This window comes from Thermobia domestica, chromosome 1 (assembly GCF_964235325.1).
Source record: "Thermobia domestica chromosome 1, izTheDome1.hap1.1, whole genome shotgun sequence".
Taxonomy (NCBI): Eukaryota; Metazoa; Arthropoda; class Insecta; order Zygentoma; family Lepismatidae; genus Thermobia; species Thermobia domestica.
The window spans coordinates 104307177-104327193 of record NC_137454.1 but is presented as its reverse complement, the minus strand read 5'-3'; the positions used below and the strand labels follow the sequence as shown (position 1 = coordinate 104327193).

Genomic DNA, 20017 nt, shown 5'->3' with positions numbered 1-20017 from the left:
CGTTTACACAGGATAAATTTTCGCATAAAAGAAATATATTATGTCTATGCGCAACCATACTTATATTTACGTGTCAATCAGATGTGTGCTGCCTTGGATTTAGTATTTTGTATACTGGTTTAATTATGTTACAGCTTCATTTGTGTGTACAAAATAACTATGCAAGTCAAGTACCTTATATTTTGATTTAATAAGTAAAATCAGAATTCAAACTTTGTAAGAATGAAAGAATAAGTACAGCAACAGCAAGAAAAGAATATTTACCTAGGTATTTTCTTAAATATTAGCTCGAAGCGTATTAAAGTAACTTGCATATCATTCATTACCTAGAAACAAACACAATTAGTTATCGACCTATGACAGAATTGTCTTGGGGTTAACAAGAGTTACTTTGATTAAAAGGCAAAATAATGTCGAAGCAGTAAGTGTAGCAACATATACGATCTACACGTCTCCTCAAGCTGCTTCTTTGTTTCAAACATATTGTCACTGTGGTCAGATCACTATTTCACAATTCTATGAAACGTAGATTCATAGGATTCTGAAACAGTGACCTAACAAATAATTTCGCTAGTTTTCCAAGAGCTTAAAAAATTACTAATTCTATTTAAAAGAACAAAAACGAGATTTAAAAAATGAACATAAACCCTATATTTCAAATCCTGTGAAAATCTACATTTTCAGGTCTATATATATTCTGAGACAATAGAACGGAAATGCGTATATTGGAGTTTATATCTTTTTTTTTTTTTTTTTTTTTTTTTTTTTTTTTTTTTTTTTTTTTTGCAAGCAACCCTGATTTCCATCTTAGTTATTATTTTTTCGTTACATTTTATACTTTTAATTCATTTTATACTCTACATTTAGTATGGTTTTGTATACTTCACTAGATTTTCTCCAGTAATCTTTCGCAGACATTAATATTTGTACAGTCCGCAACAAAAAACCTGCAATATGAGCATGCAAGTTTATTGTGAAACTACGCCTAACAGCACAAGGAATCAACATAACGTCTAAGTGGCACGAATCGCGCCAGGAGAAACTTCGTCGTTTCACAATAAACTTACATGCTCATGTTGCAACTTTTTTGCTGCGGACTGTATCATAATCGAGAATTTTTACTTTCCTACGTTGTTGCTTCGTTAGAATACCGAGTAAAATAGTTCCTCACTCGTATTCGAATAAAAAGCAAGTTAAATTTCTTTCCTGAAGCATTCGAGCACGAATCTCGTCACATATGCGATTACGTGCTTTCGGCTTGTGTGAGAATGAACATCATGTTACCACAGGCTTTCGATAGATTGATCAGTGTAACGTTCGTTTTCACCGTAGAGGCTATATAACATCGGTATAAGATTTTCAATGCCAGTGGTGGATATGATCAAGGGAAGGGCTAAACCATAGTTTGCCGTTTTATCCAGTGTAAAGCAGGATTGAAGCCTATTTTATCCACTGTATACCTGAGCGTCAAGGGGGGTGGGATTTATTCCCTATAGTCCCCCCTCTTGGATCCGCGCCTGTTCAGTGCTATGTAAAACCATGAAGAAAAGCTATATAAAAGTAAATTGTACAACGTTCACACAAACTGAAACGAAATTAAATTTCTAAATTCGATTATACTCCGAGGTTAAGGGAGACGGTGATGATAATAACAAATGAAATGATAGAATGAGAGAAATTGGAGAATCCCGAGTAAGTCCACGCACACAGTGTTTGTCTACCACAAAGTCCACTCAATGTGAACTAGGATCGAACGAAGGATTCACGGACCAAAAGTGAGCGCTCTATCACTGAGCTACGGCTACCCTGTGATTAAATAAATTATAGCTGTTTTAAATCTAAGCTTTCCAGTAAATACTTGGCAAAGCCTCAGAAAATGTCTTAGGCCGGTCGGAAAACATAATTTTCCGCAAGAAATAAAAAGTAAGAAAATAAACGTTTAGCATTGTTATTGATAAATATTACAATTTATGCTATTTTTATATAAAGAAACAACCCTGTTAGACCTAAGATATGGTTTACCTTATTGTTATAAGTACAGGTGTTTTGTTAGTGCAGGTATTTTGTTTAATTAAGATGCTTGTACATCTAAAAATTGCATTCATTTATCACTCCATGTATTTTTCCAAACTTTATATTTCAAGCCATGTCAGGACTCTTCCTCAGAAGGACAAAAGTAACATTAAAATACATTATAAGAATAAAAATAGAGCAGAATTGAACTACTTTATGACATCTATTGAATTTATTACGAACTTTTTTTTTATTAAAGCCTTCTAGCGAATGAAAAAAATCTTTGCTTTTACCATGTGTTTGTTTTTACTAACAGAGTCATATATGATACCAATTTGATTCCTTTTACTATTTGCTCATTGATGATGTTACGAAAAGTACAAGGCGGAAACATAATATTATATCACTCAGTATATGCAAGCAAGTTTTTAAATAATTCAATGAACGTCAAAACAAGATTCTTTTTATTTTTATTTATTTTTTTTTTTAAATCCTTGTAACCTATTTCAATATCATTTTTGCTCTTCCCAGGAAGTCTCTATACACTATAGCATGGAATTAACTTTGGGAGCACACATGGAGTGGTAATCACATACAAGTTGAGTATCTGCGAAAATAGCCAGCACATAGATAACAGTAAGTTCTTATAATAAGCTTTAAGTGAATGTCAATAGAACATTGTTTTTACCTATGTATATCAAATACTCTTCTTAGAATTACATTACACCACCTACCTTCTCTTCTGTTCATTATTGGTGCCATTCGAAAGGTTCATTGGCGGTAGTGACTGTGGTCCTTCATCGGTGCCATTTTCATAGCTTTGTTCTTGAGGGCCTTCCTGAGGCCTCGAAAGGTTAGGAGATGATGGAGCACTGCCTACACTATTTCGCAACAGCTCTGGAATCTCGGGCGTAAGTAGCCTTGTCATGAAAGATTTTGGGAACGAGTCTTTCTCTTCGTCAGGTGATAAAGTTGGACTTAACGCAAAGACTGGCACGCGAGAGAAATGCTCCGTTGGAATTCGCATCTGAGTTAAGAAAAAGAAGAAAAAAAAACAGTGAATAAATTCCAATCAAATAATATTCTATATAACATGTTACAAAAGACTGAACAGATATGAAAACTTTTTATTATATTGAAATAAAAGTGACTATTTTATGAAAGATGTATAAGTAAGCGAGATAATAAGATTAATAATAATCCGAAATAGTTATTATGTACTTACAATTTCAACAACTATAAGAAAATATGCCTGCGAGCATATATGTCACTGTAAATGTTATACTTCTAAATTAAACGTTTTTATAATCACTGATGTTGCAGAATAGGAAACTACTCCTCGGATAATGTCTAATGTCGGATAATCACTGTATACGTACATTTATAAATACCCCCATATAAATATCGGGTATTTATAAATATAGTCTGATGATAGTCTCATAGATAATACCAAAGAGTAAGGCTCCCAGATTTCTAGACAAGAAACCCGGATTTGTTATGAAAATATATAGGAATAATTAACAATTCTGACCAGAGTATATATACTATTTATTAAAACTAAAATACCGTGTAACGATTTCGACAACTTAACGTCATCTTCATCAGACTAGTATAGTAAGTCAGTCAGTGTCTGATGAAATAACGTAAAGTTGTCGAAACCATTACACTGTATTTTAGTTTTAATAAATAAGTGTTTATACTCTGGTCAGAGGTGTTAATAATTCCTTTAGTGAGTTCCAGAGTCGTGATGGATAAAGAAAATATAAAGCATATTAATAGTTACGCACTCGTTTGTTGCGAAATATCAGAAAAAAAATCGAGACGTCTGGGAATCTTAACAAAAAGGGAAATTATGACGTCAAATAAAGAGGTTGTAGACTATAAGATACATGGAATCTTCTCAATGTGGAAAAATATCCCACTGCGAATAATTACGAAATACTTATTATGTTGATGAGATATTGATATAGCACAAAAGTATTATGTAGCGGCATAATACTGTAACAGAACTGCACAAAGTTATTGTTGTTCTAATTCTTTATAGTTTCTATCATCTGTGGTGTCACTACAATTGGTTTAATGTTTTCATCGCATTCTCTGATCATCTTGCATTCATCTTTCAAAAACCAGTAAATTATCTTACGGTAACCTCTCAACAGGAAGAAGAGCAGATAATGATATATGAATTTGCTCGAAAAACAGTGATCTGTGATAAACATCTCTATCTCGTTAATTAGTTAATGATCTTAAAGAATACGTACTTTTAATTTTAATTTTGAGCTTGATCTTTGTTGTTCCTTGTTCAGGAATGTGTTATATTTCATGCTAAAAACGGTTTCCATTTACAGGTATTGAAGCCTGCTTTTTATTTACATTCTTCTTAAAACTAAGAAGTTAATTTAGGGTTAAGAAATACATACTCGAGAAATTTTAAAACAAGGGCAAAGAAAAGTGTAAATTAAAAGGTGTATAATAATAATAATAATAATAATAATAATAATAATAATAATAATAATAATAATAATAATAAAAACCTTTTAATTTATACTTTTCTTTGCCCTTGCTTTAAAATTTCTCGAGTACTCATAACCGTCTTGTCACTTTTATTTTTTTTATTTTATTTTATTTTATTTTATTTCTTTTTTTTAATACAAGCTATTCATATCTTACGGAAAAATCGATATAAAGGTTACTTACGTCTTGGATTCGAGGTAAGTGGAACAGACGGGGGGGAAATCTTAAAATTCACAAAATGTCAGTTTTTAATTGTGAATACATTCTCTCGACAGCCTTCCATATTTAAAATGTTTTTCCTTTCTTTTCTCTTCTTGTTTGTTTCTTTCTTTTTTTTTTCTTTTTTTTAAATATTGTGTTCTGTATTGGAAATGACAGGCTTGCAAGCTGGAAATTATTGCAGACTACCTCACCTGACGCAAGCTAATAATATTTTGATATGATTTTCTCGAATTGTGCTCTACCAATAAGTTTACTCACGCTTTGTGAATCAAATAGCTATTAATAATCATGTAAAATGATAATTTTGACTTCTCTTGAAAAATCCAGAAATAGAGATTGTAAAAAATTATGGGGTTTAGTTTCATTTACGAGTTGTTCTTAATGAAACATTCTACCATAGTTGAGCAAGGAAGTTAGTATGGTAGGTCTCGTCAAGAATCTACTCTAGTTAGTTATGTAAAAGAAGACGTGAAAGTGTACCTACCTTTGAATAACATTTGGCACATACTGTTCTTTTACATAATTTGCACTTTTGTCCCCATGGTCCGAATATACCAAATCTCGTCTTCAAACACAAGAAACAGACCTAGAAAACAGAGCAGTCTAATTAGTATCTTTTTCCCTCCAACATTTTAATAAACTAAGGTTTTCAAAATAAATAAACTTATGATCAATGATAGATTCAACAACAAAACATGGAGCAAATTTGGTCAAGTGCCTTAATTAACCCATTAGTACTCCTATTTCAAATTTGGAACATCAGCTTACTAGAACCTATCGAACACTGCTAAATTTTACTCTGGAGGAACAGAACATTCATCCTTAGTCAACTAAAAGTGTATATATTCCAAGCTGTCATACATTTTAACTTAGATAATAATTATTCAAATTTATTTCAGAATGTCTACACAAAACATGCGGAGGTAACTTGAGTATGTTTTGTTTTTTATTATTTTCAAACTTTTCTAGATGTTATAACGGCTCACTTTTGAATTTTCTTTTTCCAAAATTTGGCTACTTTGTAACGGTAGCTTGTTACTCATATAAAGAATAAAATAAAACAAACGTCAAATTGAATATTCGTCCCTTCTCATTCCAAAATGGCACATACCTTCGGTAAGGAAAGATTATTAGGAACGTATAAAAGGTTGATTTTTTTTCTAGTTTTTTGAAAAGTACATTTTTATTTTATGCAGTTTTATCATGAAAAATACTTCAAATTCTTGCAATCAAATTACGAATCATTTAAAAAAAAAAGTTTTATCTGTCATTCAGAGATAAAAAAAGAAATAACAGGAGATTCTTTGTATTGCTCATGTAACTTCAAACTTTATAAAGCATAAGATTTATATTAGATATTTAGGAAAAGCTGTAAGATTTTCAGTGTATAGGTCACTATTTAATTATTTTCTACCAATACCAAACATGGTTTCTGAAATTTCCCATTTACGCATAAGAAAGCAAACAATGAAACTGTTTTCTCATTTTTCGTGAAAAACACATTAAATGAAGGCAATACTACCATTATTACTATTGTGGGGTACCAAGCAACTACCTTAAACATATTAGTACATACAAAAGTTTTACCTAAAAAGAACAAACTAATTATAAACCTAGATTAGTGTTTTGATATTGAACAAAATTTTAAAAGATTCAAAGTTAAAATTTAATTATCTTTTGTTCAATAATATTCAACATTGATTCAATTTCCAATCAGTTTTTATTTTAAAGAAAAACAATTTTTCTAACACTAATATTTATAGTCTACTCACAGAGGAAAAACTAATGCATGTAGTTCTAAAAAGAAAAATTCGACAATCTTCCTGGTATCTTTATCCACCTTTTAAGAGAATAAACAATTAACTTAGAAAGTTGCTACGATCAAAGAAACAAGGAAATAGATATAGAAAAAGCAAAATGAAATTACATTAAGAAGAAAACAGAAAATAGTTTAGAAACTGCGTTGCCACCTTCATCTTTGTTCTGAGATAAATAATGTCAACTCTTGTTAAGCAGAATTGATTTTGATTGCTTAATTAAGGAGGGGAATTCAGGAATATATTCCATGACAATCCAAAGTGCTTTTTCTTCTTTAATTTTTTAAAAGAAAAGCGACGAATATATCTTCCTGTTAAAGATATATTTTCTTAATGATACGGGAGATTGTATATTATGCTTATGATCTTAAAGGTATTTGATAAAGGTAATGTAGAAGAATGAGAAATATAGACAAACGAGAAATTATATCTTCATTATAATTTTAGGACAAAGTAAGTTTGAGTAAGCAAAATTGTGTTTCACTAAGAACAGTTAAAATTCTGAGTCTATATGTAACCCTAATGGACTCAAACCTTGCAAGTAACTTGTACTGGATGATTTTCACATAGCACTCTTGTTTATACTTTATCCTCTTCTTATATGCATATAGTTCATGAGTTTGTCAAAACATTTAATGTGCTATAGTAGAATTTCTTACCAAGTTATTTTGCCTAATTTCTACACATCATTAAATTAATAGTAGTAAATATAATAACAATAGTAATACTTAGCACCCTGGCCAAATTTGCAGCTTGAAAGATTTAGTTTATTTTTCACATGAATTAATATTGAACAAATCTACAACGTTACATGAATTATGTGAATTGTTTAACATTAAACAGTTCAAAAGAGAAAAAAGTATGTTTATTCTAGAACATAAGATCACTGAGAAGTACAGATTGGATATTTATAGTGTAATGATAGATGGAAAATACGAGAAGGATCTGATCGTACACGAGTGGAGTTTTAAGTTTTGGGGATTATGAATGTATTTCAAGAAAAAACGAGTGAAGGAGAAGGAAAAACTGAAAGGGATTAAATGAAACGTTCTCTCAAGATAATATCATCCATCATTCATTATTAGAGATTAGGAGTTTTCAAAGTAAGCAGTTTTATAAAAAAATTTCGTAATTGAAAAACTAATATATGTAGCCTTTTAAATCATTCTGTATTCATGCTTATCCTCTTCGTTTTAATTTAAGGAAAGTACGAAGTCCATTAAATGTTACCTCAAAGAGCAATATAGTTGCTAAATAATGAAAAATTTCATAGAATCATTGTAACTCACAATCTAACATCAGAATTAAAGACTATGTGAATCAAAGCTAACAAAGTAAACTTTTCCGTTATTCAGGGGCATTCACGAAACAACAGAGAGTAAACATTTGACACAACATTTAAATTTTGTTTTTAATGCTTTTTCTCTGTTTACCATAAAGGAATAATAATTCTACGATATTTGAATTGGTAATTCCATGTGCTAAACCAAAACAAACTAGAATACCGCAAGGAAATATCCTAAGATCATTATTTTAACAATATAAAGATAAAGGACAAGTGGTTTGATAATTAATACTAGGCTATTAGACTTACTTTTCTCTTTTCGACGTCTTCTTTCACGTGGCCTTCCACGGGCAAACTTTCCAGCTCTGCTTTCGTTAAAACGCTACGAATGTGTACGACCTCTTCTAATGTTAAAGAGAGACATTCTACAGCTTGCTGCCAATGTTTCTGAAACAAATAATTTTCCATATTAGAAAGTTGTAAGTAAGTACTTCTCAAATGCTGGTTATTAAATAAAACTACTAAATTAGAATTATATTTAACAAGTTAGTATGTATTTAGGGACTTGTATTAATGATGGAACTTAATGTAGAAGTTCTTTTAAAAAATTAAAAATAGAAATCTACTCTGTAATAATTTAATCTTCATATGAGTCGTCCAGTTCCAAAACGGCTCTTGTCCACTTAAGAAAACTTAGAAAAAATGTAGGATCTGCATGTTTTGTAGAACTGGGAATTCTTCAGTGTGTTCACCTGAAAAACTTGAACTCCTCAAATATTTCTAGTTCTACAAAACGCATCGATCCTACAGCTTTTCTCGGTTTTCTGGGATTTTCTGTAAATGGACAAGAACCGTTTTGGAATTGAACGAGTCATATATACACTTCATGAAGCTCAAAGAGTAAATTCGCAGTAATTTTGCTTTGCAAAAATGAAATGTAGTACTATTCATACTTAAAGTAGTGTTTCTCAAGATCTAATGATGAGGAGGAAGGGAGGTATCAACTAAATATATCTCAAGAATTTAGCCTCGTGATACAGGAAGAATGAGAAATATATTGTTGCCAGGCATGCAAATAACCACTCGCCCGGGGCGAGTGTTTCATCGGTGCTGTCGAGTATTTAATATCATACCGAAGATAAATAAACGATTTCTATTGTGAGATGTGGGCTAGTAAAATTTTGTTGCTTCTTTGCATTCCTGTGCTAACATATCTATTGTTTCCAGCAGTGAAGCGGATTTTACAAGAGGGACAGGGTGAAGGAAAACTAATGGCATAAGTAAAATCAAATTACAACATAACCTTCTCTGAAGAGCTACCTTATACATATATTGATTGATTTATCGAAAATAGTAGTCTACGCTTTTTGTTATATATTTATTAAAATCAACACAATATTTGTTTGTGTATTCCACAAATGGATAACAGAATAAAATTAAACTGGATCTTAAGGATATTAAAAAATAAATAAAAAACACAATATAGTTAGCTTGCTTCTCAAGTAAACTAAAGAAACTAACGGATATCCATTAGTTGTGCTACCTAGTTATTTTATCACCTGAGATGTCAACGATCTTAACTAGCAATTTTAATTTGTACACAGCAAAACAGGTGTTGAAACAACACAAAATGACTACCACTTTAGCATGTTACTTGTGTGTTAATTCAACACCAAGGACATTGCCTTCCAAGCATATCAGAAATACCTAGTTACTGGCTGTGAGTATTTGCATTGGTTTTCATTGTTTTGGTATATACCCTGCCAGTTTTGGTATAAGCAAAAATTTGTGCAGTATATTTGGCATTTATACCAAACAACGAATAACGTTCTGTTTCCTGTAATCGGTGACAGTAATAGTTTTGTAAACTTGTGAATTGTTTGACAACAGTTACATGAATTGCAGTTCTGATGCCATCTTCTGTACTTACGTGCTAAGACATAAGAAGAAAAGATAAGAAAAACAGATGGCAGTACCGATATTCCTGTAACTTTTGCTAGACAAATTACAGGTTTATACAACTATTATTGTGACCAATTACAGAAAACATAGAACACTATTCGTTACTTGGTATAAATGCGAAATATACCGTGTAAAGTTTTGTTCATGCCAAACAATAAAAAGAAATACAAATATTCACAGCCAGTAACGCGTTGTTTCTCATATGTTCGAAAGGCTATTTCATTGGTATTGAATTAACACACAAGTAGCACGTTAAAGTGGAAGTCATTTTGTGTTGTTTCAACACCTCATTTTATCCTGCGTCAGAAAGAATGTTCTGTTTAAAATAAAATAAAAGAAATATACCAAAACTGGCAGGGTAGAGCCATCTTAAGTATATCCTCTAAACCTCATAAAACACTTTGTTGCTGATTGTGCTCGTATGAGAGGGCTTGGCTGAATGGATTAAAAGATGGGGAAATGCCCATCGACATTGATAGCAAGAGCAGACTTAATATCGTAAGGCAGTATATTTTCCCGTTAATTTTCTAGCTCTAAAGTACTACTACAAAAAACTACATTAAAAAAGAGTGAAAAAAAGATAAAATTTTCACTTATACTACGTTTCATTTTGGTATTTGTTGGTTAATGTAGGACTATCGAATCATACTTAGGTTCTGCATCACACTTTTGAAATCATGCACATCTTTTGAGAATTGCTAATGATGTTAAGCAACAAGCACTTAAATTAATTTAAAACAAAATAATTTTGAGAAAATTCTCTCTTTTTATATAATTAATTTCTTTTTCATTTGCTTAGAATACCTTATTAGTATTTTGTTCCTTTTGGGTCTGTTTACATTGCGCAGAATCTTTGGACGAACTGTCATCCTCCTTCTGAAGAACAGAATTTTTTTCTTTCTGGAAATAGATAAATTGACGTCGAACATTTTGTTAATGATAAACGATCGTCTGTAGCAGGTCAACATTCAAACGAACACGGCCAGTATATGTAAAAGCAGACCACATGACTGACATTGGATGATGCGCACAAAAAACACGCAAACCGCGAACAAACTGAACATCAACATGGGGTTTAGGACAAACACGGAACAAATAGCTTTTTCTAAAATAATTAGATTATGATAATGTATATCTGTTTTGTTAAAAATGTAGTCTATGTGGAGTTTGGGTTCTCACACATATATCCGACGATTGTATTCATTTCAGAATCTTTCCCCTATGAAATTCGCTATATCTTCCTTTTGTCAAAATAAGTAGGCATCAAACAAAATTTTGGGTTGAAACAGAGTATTAAGACTTTCAGAGACTTTATTGTCAGGTGAGAAGTAGCCTATGGCAATGTAATGTTTAACGTTATAAAGTTAACAAATATTTCTTAATTGAAAATTGCACATTTATTATTAGCGCATTACAAAAAGACCCCCTGTGTAGTTTTCGAGAAAATCGAGAAAAAAATGTTATGGCACTAAGAAGGATATCATTCATTGACAAAAATAAGTGATAGAAAATACTATTAAATAGCAGATTGTATCTAGGATTGCCAGATTTCCAGGGGCCACCCGGAGTGTCCGAGTTTGAAATACATTTTACGGGTCTACGACGAAACGAACTAAATGTATAGGCTTCAGTGTTTAATTACTCACGATTAATTATCTGTGGTATTCATATCTTAGATCTATATGTTGTATTTAGTTGTTGGAAGGGATAAAAGTGGATCTCAAAAAGGTAGGGGGACGGATAACGTCACGCCGTCTTCCGTGGCTATCTTTGCCCATTGTAATTCTTTTAGGAAGTAAAGGGACACCATATATATTTTTTGGAAGTAGGGGAACGGCATCTTTCTCCTTACTTTTACCTCTGGTTGTTGGTTATTTACAAGAACTATTTCTATTGCAACAAAAGGCTAGGTTTAAATTCTTTTCATTGTTGTCCCTGCATTATCAAGCGCCACTCATTATTGCCCCTATTTTCATTTATATTTTTTAATTATTTGACAGGGATAGGAATGAAACTTTAAACTAATGTCGATGGATATGAACTACACAATGATTTCTCTTATGTTAAATCTGTAATGTCATCACTTGTTAGAAAGGGTAATAATAATAATAATAATAATAATAATAATAATAATAATAATAATAATAATAATAATAATAATAATAATAATAATAATAAAAATAATAATAATAATAATAATAATAATAATAATAATTATTATTATTATTATTATTATTATTATTATTATTATTATTATTATTATTATTATTATTATTGTTGTTTAAGTTATGGAATGCGTTTATCGAGAAAACAGATAATACAATTGAAAATAATGTAGAATATTCTCGCTGTACCAGTCAGTAATACACAGGTCGAATGAGTATCTAGAATAATAAAAACTTTACGACCATGTGAGAGAAACAGATATATATGATGGCAAAATCTGTGTTCAGATGAACTTAAAAATGACTTGTTAATTTTCCACAAAACGTTTCTGAGGAAGTAAAACTCTTCTTCAGGAGCGATGACCTTTAAAAAAAAATAAGGCTGCCGTTTATAATCACCAATATTTTGTAATATTTTCACTTAAAGTGGTACATTATACGTGTGGCTAGTAATAATGGTAGTGTTACATAGTAGTAATAATGGTTATGTGCTGCACAATGGAGCTCGTCTCCGGGATTGCTTTCAGTTCAATCAGGTAACTGTAATTGTTGTGTGTCTTTTCCTAGTAGTAATACAAATACTCTGAGAGTACATACCGTATATTTGTGACTTCACGACAGGCTTCCATATTTTTAACAAAGGATTACCAAAAAAAAAAAAAAAAATCTACAACACATATTGGGTATATTTTCAGAACTTCATGGAAGCAGAGAAAAACCTCTACGTCATATGAACAGAAGGCAAGGTAAACCCATATTTCTGGCTAAGAAATTATGGCAATAGGCCTCGTCTTGGATTCAGAAATATACGGTAATTGAAATGAAGTTTTCAAAAATTTCTTTTAAAACAATAATTGTTTAAAATGATAGGCTAAAATTAAAGACATTTTCTTTCTCGAATCAGTTATTGAAGCATTTTCTATTATTATTTATATTTAAAAAAAGAAAAAAGAAAGAAAGACTTTAAACAATGAAGTTGAAAATCAGATATACAGCATATTAGGTATAGAGAACTTCAAAATGAGAAGAAAAATTATATCAAGTGCACATGAATAGCATTACTATTTATAATGCCATGTTTCATCAGATTTTCTTAAAGTATTATTCTAGTAGCAAATGATAAAGTCAAATGTTCGCTGCACGTTCCGAAAGCCCAGGCCTAGTTAATTCATTCTTTTGAGAATAATAATCTAAAATTCATCTCGGTTTACACGTTTCGACTTCAATATTGCTACGAAGCCATACCAACTCTTTGATATATACCAAAATAAAATAGAATGCTTCTAACTGTAATAACGAAAATATAAATAAGATATTTAACATCCCACGCTTATGCCCTTTAACTTAAAAGTTAATAATGATTATGAGAAAAAAATACGATAAAATTAGAAAGTAGGAAGAAGTGTGATAACTCCGAGAAAACCTACAGACACGGTATTGTCTACAACGAACTCACATGAAATGGAATAGAACCCAGAATCCCTTACACCAGAAGTGAGCGCTCTACCACTGAGCCACAGCACTTCCGCCAGTCATGACTCAAGTAACTCGTTGATAAGGCTAACTGTGCAACTATGCAACCTTTCGCCAATGTCAAGCATAGATAATCAATCAAATAGAAAAGAGTATACTCAGTCGTTAAAAATGGTCAAATCAAATGAATTTAGACAGTTCAACCACAAGATGAAAATACTATTAAGTTTAGATTTCTGCAACCTTCCTATAAAAAATCGCACTAAGAAAACGATTTACAGAAACAAAAAGCTATAATCTTAATTGAAAACAAAGTCACGCTGACAGCGTTTAAACAAAACAACACTGAACATAAACATTATTGAAAGCAGACACCATTTCGTTAACACTTGACTAGAACATATAGCGACATGAGATTGCAACAAAACATTTGTACTTATAAGACTATAGATATTAAGCTTGAGAAAGATTCTTAAATACTTTTGTAAGCCCTGTTTACATTCTGTATATATATATATATATATATATATATATATATATATATATATATATATATATATGAAGGTTATCCAGAAAGTAAGTTCCGATGCGTTATTTAAAATTTAAAAAAAAAAAAAATCAAAAGACGATTTTCGCTAGATGTACACGTATCGATACACTACTTTTTGACACAGTTTCCAAAGTTGTTAGACACTTGCACAGTGGAGCACTAATTTTAGTATTTGCTCATGGAGAACACTACCGACTTCGAAGCAAATAACATAGCAATAGCTTCTTTGTTCTCATTGTTGATAGTAATGTAAATCATTTAGCACTAACTATGGACGGTAGGAGGAATAAATCGAAATACCCCCGTCTAATATTATGATAAGATCTTGCGTCACAGCGAAGTGTGTATGCGAATGTTTCCATAAAACATCACCTAAGCATGACCCAACTTTATTCTTAATGATGCACATCAAGCGGATTCATGTTATTCATATTCATGAAACAGACAGCCCGAATTTCAGGAGTCTATATTTTCCTAAACATTATAAGCACGATGCGTAAAGCTGTTCTAATTTCTCCTAATGGTGTTCATGACTTGTCCCCAGGATCAACAAGCCAGCACGCATGCGCACCATGACTACAGAACTGTACAATATTTTGGAAATGGAACGCAATGAATAACCCTCATATTTACCATTTTCTTTCTTAAGCTTCATTTTAATATAAAAAAGTGAAGCTTATTAAAAATATTTACAATATGAAAAATATATAATACCAAAATATTTTTTTTAAAAATACTTAAGATTAATATTTTAAAAAAGTAAAAATCTTAAATACTCAAATTTTTTTGTTAATCTTAATATTTTGCAAAAAAGCATTTAAAAAAAAATCTTAACCCTTAATATATACATCTTTAAAAAGACAATTATAATGGTACTGAAAGGAAATTTCTGCGTCAAAGCTATGTAAGAAATTAATATCGCAAAATTGATGTAATGTTAAATTCCAATACAAATATTTTAAATTTGCATTCCTTTCACTATTCACTGAGGATTTGTTTTAATGTATTCTGAGAATAGAACATTTGTACCAATATCCACTTATACTTACTTTCATCGAAAAGTTTCTGAGTATATTGGAATATTTTTATTTCAAAACTAGCAGCGTTCACCCCGCTTCGCTGCGGTCACCCCGGAACGCAATAAACTTTGTTACTTAGATAATTTTTACTTTTTCGCTTTCAAATTGCAAGCGCCTGTCATTTATGTTAACCCGCCGAGTCACGTGGTCATGCGGGTTGCATATACATACGTTTATTTTTACCTATGATGAACTATGGAGACTTGAATGGTCCATTATCTCAAGACACTGGTAATTAAAAATTAAAGTGATATGATAAAAACCATCTAGGGTCCAAATCCTAACAACCCCCCAAAAATGAAAGAAATCGGTTCAGCCGTATTAGCGTGATGAGTTCACAAAGGATTTGTACGTTCTCTTTTATATATATAGATATATTAATAGTTAAGTAGAATTCTTAACTATTTAAATTATTTTCTAAACTCACAAGTAAACCTTACGTTTGGGTAAATCGAGTTGCTGACTGAGACACATATGAGAAAGTAGTACTAAATGTGGTCAGTATTTCAGTGAAGTTGTAGGTGCGAAGCTCCAGGAGTTTAGGAGATACAGCTACCAGAACATCACATGGAAGTACAGAATAGTCTTCATACAATTGGAGATAAAAGCTCTGTAAGACCTCTTGTAACGACAAAAGGTGAATAACAAATATATGGGTATATATTAGGACTAGGGGGAAGTTATATAGTAAGGATATACCTGACGGCGGCCATCTTGAAATCCGCCATTTTGAATTAAGGTTAAGTTTTTAAAATAGGAATAGGGTCATATGATACGTGATTTAAGGCGCAAATTTAATCAGAAGAACAATGGTGACGTTAATTTTGAGTTACGCTCAATTGGTAAAAAGTTACAGGGAAATTAAATATTGTTGCAGCATATGTATTACTCTTTTACCCCACCTTGTAAATTTTGTGTTAATGATAATAATTAAATAAAAAGCAGGTGGATAAATATTAGGTCTATGGTAAGAGTTGCCTTGATGGCAGCCATGTTCAAATCCGCCATTTTGAATCAGACAAAAGTTTTAAACAAAACGCATAACAGTGACACCTTATTAATAGCAAATTTTGCCATAAATCCAACGGTATAACCATTTTTGCTTTATCATTAACCAGCACAAAATTAAATGGGAATAGAGTAATGCAATAGATGACTTGAAATGAAATCTTTGAGTTTTACGTCCCACGTTTATGCCAGTTAGGCTAAAGGAGACGGTGATGATGAGTAATGAATGAAATGGTGGAATGAAGAAAGTGGGAAGAAACGGGAGAACCCCGAGAAAACCCACGCACACGGTGTTTGTCCACCACAAAGTTCACTTGGCGGGGGCTGGGATCGAAAACGGAACCCCAAGCACCAGAGGTGAACGCTCTACCACTGAGCCACCGCGGCCCCAATATATGATTTGGGCTAGAAGTTAATCAGAAATACAATGGTGGCGTAAAAAATGCTGGTTAATGATAAAGCAAAAATGGTTATACCGTTGGGTTTATGGCAAAATTTGCTATTAATAAGGTGTCACTGTTATGCGTTTTGTTTAAAACTTTTGTCTGGTTCAAAATGGCGGATTTGAATATGGCCGCCATCAAGGCAACTCTTACCATAGACCTAATATTTATCCACCTGCTTTTTATTTAATTATTATCATTAACACAAAATTTACAAGGTGGGGTAAAGGACTAATACATATGCTGCAGCAATATTTAATTTCCCTGTAACTTTTTATCAATTGCGCGTAAATCAAAATTAACGTCACCATTGTTCTTCTGATTAAATTTGCGCCTTAAATCATGTATCATATGACCCTATTCCTATTTTTAAAACTTAACCTTAATTCAAAATGGCGGATTTCAAGATGGCCGCCGTCAGGTACACCCTTACTATATGACTTCCCCCTAGTCCTAATATGTACCCATATTTTTGTTATTCACCTTTTGTCGTTACAAGAGGTCTTACAGAGCTTTTACCTCCAATTGTATGAAGACTATTCTGTACTTCCATGTGATGCTCTGGTAGCTGTATCTCATAAACCCCTGGAGCTTCGCACCTAAAACTTCACTGAAATACTGACCACATTTAGTACTACTTTCTCATATGTGTCTCAGTCAGCAACTCGATTCACTTAAACGTATGGTTTACTTGTCAGTAACAGCGTTCTTTCATATATGTGAGTAAAACCTTGTCTATGGCCAAGTGTTTACAAAGTCTTGCAAAATAGCGTGTCCTTTAGGGCCCGCTATATACTATGAGATAAATCCTAGGAAATATCTCAGATTTTTCTTAGAGTCAAAATCTCCACGTGTATGGCATCAGATCGCATGTCATTTCCTATGTTCTCAACGATCCTATGAGATTTCTCTTGTCTACAGCACGCTGTGTTTTGGAAAGAAAATTCATAAGATTTCGATTTAAGTGACATCAGGTGAGAGAAAGTGAAAACAAACTAATATGCGTTGTGAGACCTGGCAGCTCTTCGGAGGATGTGAAACAGAAGTTTAATCATCTTCGGCAATTGTATGTGGGTGAAAGAGCAAATATACTCGACAAAATGAAGAACGGTGCAGGAACTGATGAGGTATGTTTTGCTAATTTATCTTCTGATTTTTATGCTTTTTAAAAAGAAGTGTGCAATTTAACAATATACCCTTGGTATCAGTATCAACAGGATGTCCAGTGTAGTTAGCATAGGAATTCAATTTTGTACTTTTATTAAATAGAACTAATTGCTTGTTCTTTATTTTTTTTTTTAATTTTTTTTTTACCGCAATCCTCTATAGGATCAACATCTCGCAACGTCATTCGGTCAGACAGAAAAAATCTTCACGTGTATGGCACAAAAGAGAAGGATTTCCTACGAGATATGTTGCAACATTTTTTCTAATATAAATCCTAAGATATTTCCTAAGATTTATATCGTAATGTATAGCTGACCCAACAGTAGCTATTCGATTGTGCTATTGTAGTAGGTAGCAAAAGACACAGTTACTCTTATAATAAACAGTGATGATCCTGTTTTGTTTTCTGTGATATTATCCTGGTTTGCTAAACAAATGAAGGGAGATATCTATCGTCACAACTTTGGGACAATATTCTCCACGTATTTACAATGATTTCATCAAGAATCAAAACCTAGCCTCCCTCCCAAAGGCAAGAGCCCTACACATTTAGTCACCAAGGTAACCCCAAAGTTACACTGATAGGAGACTTACAACGTAATTTGGGACCCGAAATAAAGAATATACGTTTATACGTTCCATAATCACGTCAAAAATACGAGGGGGGTCATTATATTCTAAACCTAAAAGTGACGCAACATTCGTGGGGCGGTGAAACAATTGCATCATCCTTCCTTAGCATAAAATCAAAACCAGAAGGCGCTACCTTTTATAATTCGGTTTTAGTAGGGTGCGAAATGTTGATACTCAGCGCTGTCTATGAGCGAGTCCAGACGTCTGCGATAGCGAGCCACAATTTCCAAAGTTGCTATTTAACAGTGCGGATTTCAGCTGTTTCCCCATCCACCCTATTCTCCAAGTGACAAAACTAAAGAAACAGTTTGAAAAACTAAAGAAACAGTTAAGTGGTTCATGTTACAGCAACAATGACGAGTTAACATTGATCTTTTACACTGTTCAAAATTGCTTTGACAGCTTCATTTTTCCTGATGGATTTGACGTCTTACTGATCGATGCGCTAAGTGCGTTGAGATTAGAGGGATTTACGTAGAAATCTAGAACTTATTGAACGCCTTTCACACTTCGTGAATCGGAATGAATTTTAGAATGATAATTGGGTCCCGTCTATGAATTTAATTATTGAAAATACATCCCTGAAGTGAAATACAATCCTAATAGTGCCTAATAGTGCCAAATTTCACTATAGAAGTTTTCTTGGTTCACAGAATACGTATATGCCATTTACTTTTACGAACTCAAGGGAAAAAGAAACATTTCTTGAACTGCAGCAAGTATTTTTAAAAAAATAAATAAATCTCTTTCACAAAAACGAACATGGGCTTTGTTTGCTACGATTAAAGCTCCTTTAGTTAGTTCTTTTTCATTTTAATACTACAACGAAAATGTTGAATGAAATCTCATACCGCACCAAGAAATCAATGCGAAGAATTATCATTTATCCATACAATAGTGCACAAAAAGTTGAATTAGTTCAGAAGTTGTTCTCTTAATGCAGATGCAAGTGCATTTACAGTTTACTCGTTCAGTTATTCCAAAACTATTGGCTTGTAATGAGTTATCTGATTCATTCTTTTCATCACAAACTGTTCTCCACTAATTTATGAGCATATCCATTTTGTCATTTATGAGTATTATTTTGATTTCGGTAACACTTACCATACTGCAACTGCAAACCTGGTAGCAAATACAGCAGTGATTACAATGTGAGATTGTACGAAGTGGAGTGCCAATCAACTCAGCTCGATAACCACATAAGAATTATTCTGTGGAAAGCTTTCGTCTCCATTCTAGGTAAAGAAAAATAAAACAAACTCCCTAAAAACTTACGGATTGGAGAAGTTCGTCCTGTAACGAAGACCGTGACCAGGAAAGTTCAGGTGCAAGAGATCCTAAGTTGTCGCCATTTTCCGAGTCGACTGAAGATGGTCCACGTGACTGAGGCCTTGACTGGGGTTGTGACTGAGTCTCCAACTCACAAACCATGATCGTATGGCGCCGCTTCATTGACTTCCGAGTAGGACATTGTGTTGCCAGGTCATACGCTGCGGAAAGAAAAGAAAGAAAACTTAATATTGTTTTAAACATTGGTATTTGAAAACGGTAAAGTAAAATATATTTTAAATGAGCTGCGCATTGTATGGAAAGACTCTGTACTCGCACAAAATCAAATAAAAATAAATTACGGCGTTTTTGTTTTGTCTGAGTGTTTTGCCAGAAGGTAATTCTACTTACTTCGCG

General features: G+C 32.4%; 1 protein-coding gene across 4 annotated transcripts in view; it reads right to left on the bottom strand.

The window, feature by feature from the left end:
• The window catches only part of spir (spire type actin nucleation factor), a 521502-nt gene that overhangs the window by 13023 nt on the left and 488462 nt on the right, over nt 1-20017 (bottom strand). For all 4 annotated transcript variants that reach the window (XM_081761349.1, XM_081761376.1, XM_081761357.1 and 1 more), the window contains 4 exons: nt 19607-19821; nt 8161-8298; nt 5234-5335; nt 2748-3040 (listed from right to left, as the gene is read on the bottom strand). In XM_081761349.1, coding sequence (XP_081617475.1) covers nt 2748-3040; nt 5234-5335; nt 8161-8298; nt 19607-19821 — 748 coding nt within the window. The remainder of the gene's footprint in view (nt 1-2747; nt 3041-5233; nt 5336-8160; nt 8299-19606; nt 19822-20017) is intronic.